A 12,729-nucleotide genomic window follows, 5' to 3' on the forward strand; every position below is an offset into this window, starting at 1 on the left:
AAAGATTTGGTGTTCACATGGCAGACTTGGATGAGGGCCATCCCTAGTTAAAATGCGCAAAGGCTGGGCAGAATAGCAGGGCATGCAGTTTGTGGATTGTCTTGTCATGGGCTAAGCTTTGTCTGTCTCTACATCTTCCTTGTTTCTCCTGTCATGAGTTTAAGCAGTGTACAGTGAATAACTCTAAAACAATTTTTAGCTTCTTGTCAATGCTGTGCTGAGAAGTGGCTTGGATTGAAAGCAGGCATTGTGTGAGCACTGGCTGATGATACTTCATATTTAATCTTTTTAAGAAATGTAGCTGAACCATTTAGCATTAGATCTTTGAGAAACTACTCTTTCTTGACAGCTCTTTAAACTGCATTGACCGTGTTATTTGAGGTTTAGAAAGACAGAACACAAATGCTCTTTTCAGATTATTCTCAATGCCAGATCCATTACTCATTTCTTTCCCAATATTTGTGATCATCTTTGCTGCGATGTTGGCTATGATAAGGTTTGTTTACTCTTACGGGATTCCAAGTTTTTAAGACAGAGACATGCTGAAATCTTTTCAGCTCCATTCTTGATTTTACAGTAGGTTCATGGGAGAGCTCATCTTGCAGAGAGCTCCGAACACCCAGGCTGCCTCTCTTCTCCCAGCATATGCTGCCTGCAATTAGGCACCAGTTCAGAAACGGCTTTGTAAACACTCTGAATCCGTGCCACATTCTTCTGCTCTCAGGAGCTGCCAAACGCCTAAATGCTGTATTCAAGCCAGATGTCTAAACATATAAAATGAATGACTGAACAAAGTGCCTCCTTAGCAGAGCATATGCCTATAGGACGGTCGGACCTGGAGGGGTCTGAGATCGGTTCCAGAGAGCGACGTTCTGCCAGCCCGCGGCTCCGGCTCGCTGGGAGGGAGGTCGGGTGCGGTCTCTTCGGGCCTGGCTAAGCCGGGGAGGAACACTCTCACTCTCATTTTTTGCTCTCTTGGTATAGGATACCAAGTGCCAGGAATCTCCATTAGCAGTATCGTGAGGCAAACTCCCTCGCTTCTCAGTGGAGCAAGTCTGTTCCTGAGACACTGAGGTATTTGTTCAGCAGGATCAAACAGCTTGAACACATCTGGGTTTTACCTGAGCAGTGTTCACTAAACTGTCACGATTGCACTGTCTTGATCTTGTTCTGAAGTTAACATAATACAAGAGGCACAGAAAAAAGAGCTTCTGTGTAAAAGAATTTAGCTACTTCACTGACTGTTGAGCCTGCTGAAGTGGTTTTCTCTTTAGCTGAAAGCAGAAAGAGAAATTAGAAATGAATACAATACTCATGATTAATATTGTAGGCATTAGCTCAACTGTGACGCTTGAAATATACTTGAGCAGATACAGTCATCTGCATTTTATATGTATTATCAATTACAATGGTTGTGCATGTTGAAATTGTTCCTAGAGTTATTTCACTAGGAAATTCTAGTCTTTGGCACTCCTCAAAAGAAATAAATCTGATTCCTTTTTGAGCTATATTTAAAGCAAAGCCTAAGATGCATTTATTTTCCTGGTCTTCCTAAAGCCTGAAATTTTGGTGACCTTATACCTCTTCTTTGGTGACCTGTACATTAGCTTAGTTTCACTGTTATCTAAGGCTAGTTCTGGATTCTGCAATAGGGCCTGTACATGGTGAGAGGCACTACACACAATCTAAGAGAAATGTCTGCAAGCTGTTAAAACTTGAACCCATATGCCATTGTATTGAGTGCCTTACAAATTATTTTATTAATAATACTGAAGATAGCTAAATGATCCAGGAAGATTGTGTTGAGAGGCTACTGGTAATGTAGTTAATTCTGTGGTAAGGTAATTAGTGGTAATAATTAATTAAATAAGGCAAGGTAATAATTCTCTCTTCTCAAAACTGTCTAAAACATTCTCCCTAGTCCAATAGACCCTGAGTTATTATTCTTTTTAACATAGATAAATAGAAATAAAAAGATTTCCATGTATTTCCGTATACTGATGGACAGCAGAGGTGCGGGGAGCTTTAATTAGCAGGGTGTCTTCCCTTCCTTGTAGGTATGGCAATGTGGAGGAAGTGTTGAGGTTCTACCTTGCTCCAGGATTGCCCACATTGAAAGAGCCCATAAGCCATACACAGAAGATCTAACTGCTCATGTCCGGAGAAATGCACTAAGGGTGGCTGAAGTCTGGATGGATGAATTTAAGAGTCATGTCTACATGGCGTGGAACATACCCCAGGAGGTGAGTCATGAAGAGTGGTGTTTGGAGGCTTTGGAGTTGATGCTTTGGGCTTTGGCTGCTATTCTGAACTCTGATTCTCTGTGATGATTTTGTTATTCATATGTGCATATGTATGTAAGTATGTTTATACATACTTACATGTATATTTATATTTAGTTGTGTATTATTCTAGAGATAATTCCTTTATCTTCAGGTTCCTTAAAAAAGTGAATTTCTTCATCAAAATGAGTATTCTTGTCAAATTCATTTTTTACCATCCTCACTGATTACTCTGCAAGATTTTAAACTAGTAATTGCAAGAATGAGAAAAAAGAAACATTTTACCCACATTACACATTTTATTTTGAGTTTAAGTTTCTCATTTATAGTCAGATATTCAAATTTGTAAGGAGAGTTTTACCTCCTTACAGCAGTGTTTGTATCTGTTGATAAAAATGTGATTCTATCATTCATGAATAATTTCACATCAGAATAAGAGTGGCTGGTATATGCCATAACATATTGCAGGAATCTAGCTGCAACTTCCTTTTAACCTATTTGTCCAGTTATCTTTACCATAGCTGAGCCATGTCTGGTTCGTTATACTGGAAAGATACTGTAGGATAAGAAGCCTGAGAGTTCGGTTTGGCATCTGATCCTAGTTGCTCTTCATTTCTGTAGTCACTGGTATTTAATCTATGAACTGTTAATGGGGCTCGTGAGAAATGTGACTGTTGTCTTATACCTCTTTCTGGAACATATTTGAGGACCCACCTAGCGTAAGAGATTGGAAACCATGGCAGTAGATGAATTTGAGTTTTGATTTACAGCATGCAGTTCTCATTCTCATCATTATTAAAAGCAATTATTCTAGCCTGAACAAATGGGCAATTTATATTTCTTTAATAAAATTTCTCTGTAAAATTTCTGTCTGCTTTTGCTGCCATTTGTGGTTCTAAAAGGTAAAAAGCTGTATTTCCTATCTATTATTTAACAAGGAAAAAGATTAGAAATGAAAACCAGCTCAGTATATGAATGCTGAAGTTGAACCATCTGCTTTCAATAATTCCCTCCCTCCTCTATGGTTAAAATTAGATAATTAAGGCAGAATGGGGAAGTTGTCAGCCTAGTTCAGGTTTTAGAAAAAGTGAATTAGTCACATAATATACCATGAAAGTGCCAAGTAAAATTTCCTTTGTGGTCTGGCAAGGGGAAGGGACCTTTTTGGAAGTCAGAGCTCCACATTCATAGTGTCAGAACTATCCATGAATTGTCGCTGTTTTGAGGTGTCTCACAGCAATGCAGACAAGAGAAAAAAATGTTTCTAGAAGATAGCGTTACTTGTTTTATATCAAAAAAATTTAAAATCAAATTTACTTTTAATTCAAGTAATAGTTTTGAATTTCAGTGTACATTTTTATTTTTAGTTATTTTCCTGATGATTGTTAGATCTTCATTGACTGTTCTTGAGTGGGTTGATTTGCAAACATAGCATTAATGCAGAGCTCAGAAATTCTTTTTGCTAACTAGTTTTAGTGTTTTGTGCATATTTGTCTAGTATTAGTCCAAATTTGATGGTGATATTTCATCTCGTGCAAAGCTAAGATTTGAACGCTATTTAGAAATCAAATTCATAAAAAATATGAAGATAAATTTTTATTGTTTATTACTGGTTAAGTGAAACTGCCTTGAATATGCTGATACATCAGAAAAGAGTAAGGCTTGTTATAATAAATTTTAAAACTGATTGATCAAACAAAGGAAATATAAATGAGATTTGCAAATTAAAGTGATTTCTTCAGGTCACCATGTCCATCTAGATATTTGCATGGTAGATCTTGTACTGCCAAAACTGATTTTTGTTTGCAGGGTTTTTTTTTAAAAAAAAATTTACTTTTTTCAATCTGTTGTCTTTTTTTCCACTGCAAACGTACTAGTCATTGCACTGACTTGCATGAATAAATTGTAATGTAGATTATATTCTCTCTTCGTCTCCCGAAGGCTACTGCTGTTGAACACTAGTACAGACTTCAAAAGCTGGAGATGATGACAAAGGCTGAATCAGCCTTTAATATTGGTAGCCTATGCAACGAAATGCCTTTGTTTTAGGGAAAAATCTGTTACTATGTGTATGTACAGAACCTAGCATGAAATACCTTCATTTTTATTTTTTCACCATCACAGAAAAACAAAAAAGCATGCATATGCCCAGGTACTTTTTAAAAGCACACTAGGAAATGGCTCAGTTTTTGCACAGCTGCAAGAGGCCTACACAGCCTGATAATTCCTGGAAATTGCTGCACTATGTTCAGAGGAGATGCGGGATTTGGTGATCAGCAAAAAATTTCCCTCTCAGTTGGGAACCGTCATTTACAGATAAGCCCATTTAAGTGTTGTACATCCAGCCTCCATCATTTGCCATAGGGAAAGGAAGGAGGTAGGCGAGCACTGGGGCTCTGTTTTGTTCTGACAGACTTATATGTGCTCGTGTTTCCCAAGTCAGTCATAGAATTTAAAGCTGTTTCAAGCATCTTTGTTTTATCTGTGCAAGGCCTGGTGCCAAGAGTCAGGGGAAGAGCTCCAAGGATCTAGGACTTTCTCTTCCTTTCCCATGCCGAACTTCACTGAAACCGAACTGAGTCTAGAGCAGCAAGAATGAACAACATGTTTAAGGAAAGCTTCTGGCCTTTAAAGGGGAAAAGGCAAATACAGTACAAAATTATGATCCCAAGAGTTGTAATGGAGTCAGTCAAGATAAAGAAATCCTATGTTTGTCGGTGTGGGAGTCTTCTCTCATACATCAACAGGTTAGGATCAGTGCAGCCTCGTGATGGTATAGAAGTATCAGTAGGAAGGAGTGTTCAGTGTAAAGAAGCAACTTAAAAAATAACTTAAAACTTGTGGGACAGTTGTAGCTTAGTAGACAAGACAAAGAGATGATGAATGAGAAAGGCTGGGGATGGATTAGAGCAAATTTAGATACCTGACTGGGTTACAGTATTTCTATTTCATCTGTCTTACCCCAAGATTAGATTGAAGATGAAATACAAACCAGAGACAATATTCAAATCAAACTTGGCTTGAGCTTAAGGAAAGCAATGTGGAAACACCACAGTGAGAGGGATGCAGAGCGGACAGACGGACGGAATGACCACCGGCTGTTATACAAGAGGATAACTGCAGCAGTAAATCTCTAGCTGGAAGCTGATGAGATAGCGCAAAACAGGGCTCTGGAACACCGATAAGGGGCCACATAGATAACGGAAGCGTATCTAGTTGTAGCAATCATGACTTGAAATGTGTTAATCCCAAATATTAACCACACAACGTACTTTTCCGTGGAAGGCTTACTAGACCTGTGAAAACAGTCAGATGTTTCCAAAGATTTTATGCTTTGAGAGCTAATAATAAGAAGGAATTTGACTCATTTGACAGTAAGCTGTGACTGCCATCCTGGGATGTCTGTGTGTGGCTCTGAAGTACTGAAAGCTTTTAATGGGGATTTCAGATGCCATGGTGATCCTGCATCATAACTGCTTAGCTAAATCGATTCAGAAAAGTGCTTAAAACCCAAAGGAAAAATTTTCAAGTGCCACAAGCAGGAGGTATAGTCTCCCCATGTCCTGCCCTATGTATTTTTTTTTCCTTTTTCTCTCCCATCACATTCTCGGCTTTGGAGAACACACTCGGTTGTTCCCGACGATGCCACTGTGTTAGTGTGTTGTGTGTGCGCTTTTATCCTTTCTTTGATCCTGAGGCCACAGATACACTTTCTTACCTCATGCAATAAACTGAGGGGAGAGCAAGTGTTGATGCAGGCTGAGTTGTATGAGAAAGGAGTAAGGATGCACCGGACCGGTTGGGTGTCCGCTCCTAGGAAGCCTTTTCAGTGCTGCGAGCTGCACGTCTGCAGCCATGTGCTCCGATCCTTTCATGCAAGTGGCAGATACCCCAGTGCAGTCAGAGCGGTGCATGGGGCAGGACTGGTCTGAAGGATCAGCTGGTTTTCCTGCAGCATCCTACAGCTTGTTGCTCTGTCTAGTCACTTGCTAGGAAAGTCAGGAAAAATGATAGCTTAACGAGCAGTTTCCCATAAGGTTTTATGAATGATATAGGTTTGAGGGGGGGGGGGTCATTATTATTATCAACTGTAGTTATGTCTGTTTATGCCAGACTTAAGTTAACTACTTTTTAGTATGCTTTGCTAATGTGCAAGTCAATTTTACTTTATTATCAGTCAGAAAATGTCTCCATAGTAAAATGTACATGTTTCAGATTAATGCCAATTAAACGCTTTGGGATGCAACAAACAGTCTTTGTTTCAGCAGCTCTGAAAACTAGACACCTATAAAGACATCCTTTTCATAGAGCCAAGAGATTTCAGTGCTTTTAGTGTTATTTTAAAATCATGTATCTGGTGGCTGAAAAACCTTTGGGGCATTTATGACCCAGTAAAGTCTGTGTTATAAGTAGGCAGATTCTAAGATTTCCCTATGAAAGTATATTTATCCTGTGTTTTGTTCTGAGGTAAAAATGTTAGAGTACAACGTAGAGCAAAATGTCTCATTTACTCCCTGTTAAATAGCAGCCACAGATTTGCACTGAGATGCTCCTCTGAAAATTTCTGCTGCAGAATTTTAACTTGATAAATTACTGATTTCTATATACAGGAACTTCACGAAATTCACATTTTATGATGTACAAAGAAGTATGCCACATGAAATTAATTTAGCTAGAACTGTAAAAGAGCGTAAGATTAGGGGAGGGAAGATTCTGCAAACACTGTTAACAAAATATCAACTTCTCTTTTATACTACCATAGAAATTTAATAAGTGATATTTCAGAAAGGTGAGTAGAGTTACTCTTTGCAGTGAAGCAGCAAAACCAGACTTTGGAAATGGCCAGAAAGTAATACTCTACTGATTAGGCCACAGTGGGATGCCAACAATAAAGTTGTTTCCAGGACAACTTGTTACCTATTGCCAATTACTTTTGCATTTGGAAAGTACCAGGAAATTAGAGAGCAGTTACATTCATTGGAAGCTAGATCTAAACCCTACTGGAGTCAATAGCTGTGTTTCCATTGACCAAAGCAGACTCTGAATGAGACCCCATGGTGGTGACCTGCGTAACACATTGGTATATATCACATTTGCACAGAAGGCTTATGGAATGTATATTGGTAACAGAATCACTTCACAACCAAACGCTGGTCGTTACAGATGATTATCACCTTTGCAAGGAGTAGAACAGTTGAGAGACTCTGAGTGATTGGTTTCTACAGAAACAGCTGTATTACTGATGTATTTTTTTTCTGCCCTTTGTTTCATGTGCAGGACTCTGGAATTGATATTGGTGATATTTCTGAGAGGAAGGCCTTGAGGAAAAAGCTCCAGTGCAAGACCTTCCGGTGGTATCTTGTCAGTGTGTATCCAGAAATGAGAATGTATTCCAATACTATTGCCTATGGAGTGGTAAGGATCTTGTTTACATTTATTATTTAAAAAAAGATGGGGGAAAATGTGTAACAGTGGAAACTCATGCAGACAGTACCTGGCTCCGAGTAAAAGAATCAGATAAACTCCAAGTCGCTTATTCAGTTGTTTGGTTAGTTGACAGAAACTGCTGTGTTGCTGTAGTTCCTAATGCAGGATTCTGTACATCATCTTTTCTGGTTTTTTCACCCCATGGCTTGCATTCTACTCAGATATTTTGAAGGCATGATTTTTTAGATGTTTTGGAGCCTATTAGGCTCAACTGCAAACTCCTTAATATAGCTGCACAACCTTAATTTTGAGCCTCAAATGTTTGTATCTAGGATAACTGTTATCAGTACTTGTGTGACAGTAGTACCCTTGTCTGTTGAAATTAGAATTTAGTGCACTATGCTAATTAAAGCCATGACAATCCTTGCCCCTAGAAAATTGGCAATATAAGCAGAGAAGACAGGTATTTATGACACAGAAGATAAGCATAGTAACTTAAGACTGGCATATAACAAGCTAGTAGAGCTGAGACATCCTTTTCAGAGTCGATGTTTGGTGTTACATTTGCAAGAATTGAGTCCTGTGAATTAAACTGCATCTTTTGCATGCAAGTTCCAACTAGGAAACTTAATAATAAAGAGAAGATCATACAATTGAAAGATTTGACTTGAGACATTCCCCCTCAAAAAAAAGCCTTAACAAGTTGTGCAGTTTTTGGTATGGCTCTGAGAAGACCCTTGAGGGTCTTGTAGAGCAGCTGCTCTGTTTTAGCAACTGAGGTGATTATATGCCCCACAAAGCTCCATGACTCCTTTGACAATCAATTGAAATTATAGTACTGGCTTTTCATGCAAGCCAAAAAGGAAAGCAAACTGCTTCCAACAAAGGTGCTGATCATCATTTTTAAATGGGTGAGATGATGAGTGAATTCCAAAATGGCTCAGAACAGCGTCAAAATGAGAGGTGTGTGCAAGGGGCCTATTCCACAGATATACGGAATTGTTCCTGGTGATGCCATGATCTAGTCAGGTCCTAAGTTTCCTAAGGAGAAAGGAAGGGTAGCACCTGACAGGTGCATGCGTTTCATTTTAGGTACAAATGGCTAAAGAATCCGTGACTGCACGTGCAAATTTTACTAGACAAAAAAAAAAGGAAGACCAGTGCGATAGCTAAGATACTTGCTGAATAGTCTCTGGATTGACTTGGCATTGCAGAGGTCAAAATGGCAATCGCACAAGGGGCACTCTAGGATTTTATTCTGCAGAGATTTTTTCACCAGCCTTTGAAGGTTCCTTGCTGACAATATAGAAGACAAACAAACAAACAAAAACAGAAATAGTGACCCCACTGTCAGCAGAATGTGCATATTTTAAGTACCACTTAACAGTGCATATAATACAGCCTCTCTTCCGCAGCACATTTCCTAGCTTGCTGCATGATGTAAGGAAGATGGGAGGAGTAGCCCTTATTTCATTGTTTGTAGTATCACAGAAGAAATAGAGGACAGCTATAGGGAAGTATCTGTATAGATAAGGGGACACTATTTTATGAAGCACTGCATGAAATAATGTCCTGATCTTTAGAGAGAATGGAGTGTTTGGGTCTCTAGTCTTCCTTCATGTCTTTTCTGTTTGTCTGAATGTCCTATAATGGAGAATAGCAGGATCTTTCAGAGCAAGCCGGCTGCTTCCTGATTGTCTAAGTACTTCTGTTCATCAATTGTCTGTATTTTTTGTATACAATAGAGATTTTGTTATTACAGCATTATCATTAGTTTTAAAAATGCTGAATAATTACAAAAGCCACATGAATTGGCATTGTTTGATCATCTGGAAACAAAAAGCTGGAAAGGAAGTAGTTTTCCTTTTGTATTACTCAAAAGGTATTGCAATCTGGTGTTGAAAGGTATTGAAATCAGGTATTGCAATGGTATCCCAGTGTAATATTAGGCTTTATCTATAGCAAGGACCTATGTCAAGTATGACAGAACAGAACTAGGCACAGAAGGCCATATACTTATAGAGCATACAGCCGCTCATTTAAAAACCTTGGGTTTTTGATGCCTATTTATTTACATCATCCTAAACTATTTCACTTGAAATATCCATTGGTATCAATTTCAGAGCTTACAGAATTAGTGTATCTGTGGTAGTTTCAGAAGCCAACAGCACACTGTTTGTTGCCATAGAGGAAAATTATTTATGCTTCTCTTAAGCATGTAGATTCGTCTCCTTGTTGTTTCTGAGGTTAGGATTATACTTGAGAAAATTAAAGCTTCCAGAGCCCCTTTTCTTGCTGGGTTTTGTAGGGCTGACATAGTTAGAAAGATTACTATCATCAGTCAGGGTCGGTGCCTGATTTTTAATGTCAGTATTGTTCTTTAGAGTATATATAATAGAGCTTAGGTTTGATGTTAGATATATGACTCTGGAATCTAATAATTCAAGGATCTAGTTTATCTCTAGATTTTTGATGGCCCACAGAAATAAGAAGCGAACAGTTTTTAATAGCTAATTATACAAATTTGTCTCCTGCTTGCCTTTAATGTTAGAATTAGAGTTGGGGAATCTACAACTTCCAGATTGCAGTGTCAGGAAGAGGAGATGCTAGAAGGCAGAGTTGGGATTAGTGGTGAAATGATGGCTTGAGAACCAGGAGTTCTGAGGATTTAGTTTCCCTCTCTCCTTGCAGGGCCGCCAGCTTGGAAATGGACTGTCATCTCCAGGGCCTAGTAGCTCCTAAGGATCCTTGTGCTGGTTCCCGGGGTAGGGGCCAGGTTTAGCAGTGGGGACTTTCTAGAGCCCTGTCCCTGCAAGATCCGAGCCTAAGCTAAAGAGTTGGGAAAAATGATGATATTTCTATCAGGCAGATCTTTTATTCACATACAATTTATATATTTATCCCCTAGGTAAAGTAAACATTGGGTTTAGGGTATCATACAGAAATCTAAAGTTTTCAGAGCTCAGTTTATTGCTAGATTCTGTTAAGACCACTGACTGTAAAGAGAGTAAATGTCAATTACAAATAATACCTGCCTGTATAATATTTCTGTCATACAGTGGTCCTTTTTTATTTCTCAGATTAGAGTTAGGACATGGGCATCCAAAATGTCAACTTCTTTGCTTCCTGAGTATTAGGTTCATGAGGATTAAGAAAATGGTTTATCATTATTCATTTCAAGTTTGAGCTGTGGAATATGGATAAGGTTAGCATTGGTGTCAGGGTAGAGACTTGGAGACCAATTTTTTTCTCAATTCTGCAGTACCTTTGGAGTTAGGAAAAAGCACTGTCAGTTGGGCCAAAAGAGTGTCAGCTAACATCTGATTAAGACTGGAGTTACAGTTGTGGTTACGTTTATGGCCAAGGAATGTAAAGGTTTGAGAGATGAAACTTTACTTAATTCTACAGGCTTGCAGCTAAGAATAAGGCTTGTATTCATACTGATCGCTTATTTTCTCCTTAATGTTGAGATTTGTCCAGGCTACTGTTGGAGTCAGGTTTGGAGTTAGGGTTTGGCAATCTTGTAAAAATAAGTTCTGTTGATTTTATTCACTGTCTGGCTTTAGTCCCTGTCTTGTCCACGGTTCTTACATGCCGGTGCCCCTCTGGCCTTCCTTTTTAAACATAGTGACTGTTTTTTCTGGAGGAGAATCCTGACACAGCTGACAGGACTGTTCAGTCACTCTCAGATGGCTGCAAACTGCACCAGCTCTTAACCCTCTCCTTCTGACAATTCTCTGTTTTCTGAACTGACCTTATACCATTAAACACCTTTATCCATGCTCATGGGCCTGCAGCCCACAGCTGTGGCATCACACCATAAAAAGACCATTTAATCATCTGTGCTCATTTTAGAACTTCTCTAAGAAAATTCTTTCTCAGCATTGTATAGGAAACACAGGGCACTTAGTGAAGAACAAGGCCAAGTGCTTTGCAGTCTGTTCACAGCTAAATTGCTGAATGTGAATGTGAGAAAGAGCTAGGTGCATACCAATTGACAAAAAGTCTCCCAAGTGTCAGCAGAAGTGATATTTTTGTATTATTTCTAGAAATTATAATAATCTCCTGAATGATTCTGAAAAGTAGCTTAGTTACAGGACTTCTCTTGTGTTTGAAAGCCCACTGGTGAAAAATTTGTTTGATTAAGTCTTTTGTATATAATGCATACCTTAGAAGCATGAGGCTTCATATTTGAATGACTGCTGTCTCTGAAGGCTTTCTGAAGTCTACCCTCCTTGAAAGCTTGTGCGACATTTTTGAAATCAGTAGTTTATTAACTACATGGAAAAATTTAACCTAGATGCTTTCTGTGCTTCTCTTCAAACATTTTCTCTCCAACAAGTATTTTTATACTTGCTCAAGTACACGATTTATTGCAAAGAAATGTAAGCAATTACACTTTTTTTTTTTTAACCTAAGACATGTTTGGTCTCTCTTCTGTTTTTTTTTAGCTACAGAATTCCCTGAAAAGTGATTTGTGCCTTGATCAGGGGCCAGATACAGAGAATATTCCAATCGTTTATATCTGCCATGGAATGACACCACAGGTTAGTTTGTCTGATGATCTCATGTATCGCTGCTGCTCTTAGTAGACTGGGTAGGAGGAACCATTTTGTACCTGTCTTTGTTTTTCTGCTATAATACCTCCTTATGCTGCTTAGTAGCTGCTTTATAGAAAGCCAGAACATTATTTATGCCATAAGCTGAGAATCATTAGTATATTAAGTGCTTAGACAAAGAAGTTACTTTATTCATCTCAAAAGATTTTAAGCGATACGAGGATAAGCAGTGACCCAGATTTGCTGGTAAAAGCTTTCATTTCTGATCTTTACTTGTGCATCTCATAATAGAAACAATACATTTTAAGTGATTTTATGTACATATATACACACACAGTTTATTTATACATAATCTGAAGCAACAATTTTTCTGTTTACTTGGTATAAATACTCAGTTTCACAAATCTGAAATATATAGCCATCTTCGCACAGTACAGTTGTGTCAAAATCCAAACCCTGTT

The 12,729-nt window shown here is 38.5% G+C and overlaps 1 protein-coding gene across 2 annotated transcripts in view; it reads left to right on the plus strand.

The window, feature by feature from the left end:
* The window catches only part of GALNT18 (polypeptide N-acetylgalactosaminyltransferase 18), a 260,211-nt gene that overhangs the window by 203,167 nt on the left and 44,315 nt on the right, over positions 1-12,729 (plus strand). For both annotated transcript variants that reach the window (XM_062576816.1, XM_062576817.1), the window contains exons 8-10: positions 2,058-2,243; positions 7,560-7,697; positions 12,161-12,256. In XM_062576816.1, the coding sequence (XP_062432800.1) occupies positions 2,058-2,243; positions 7,560-7,697; positions 12,161-12,256 (420 nt within the window). The remainder of the gene's footprint in view (positions 1-2,057; positions 2,244-7,559; positions 7,698-12,160; positions 12,257-12,729) is intronic.

This window comes from Rhea pennata, chromosome 5, assembly GCF_028389875.1.
Source record: "Rhea pennata isolate bPtePen1 chromosome 5, bPtePen1.pri, whole genome shotgun sequence".
Taxonomy (NCBI): domain Eukaryota; kingdom Metazoa; phylum Chordata; class Aves; order Rheiformes; family Rheidae; genus Rhea; species Rhea pennata.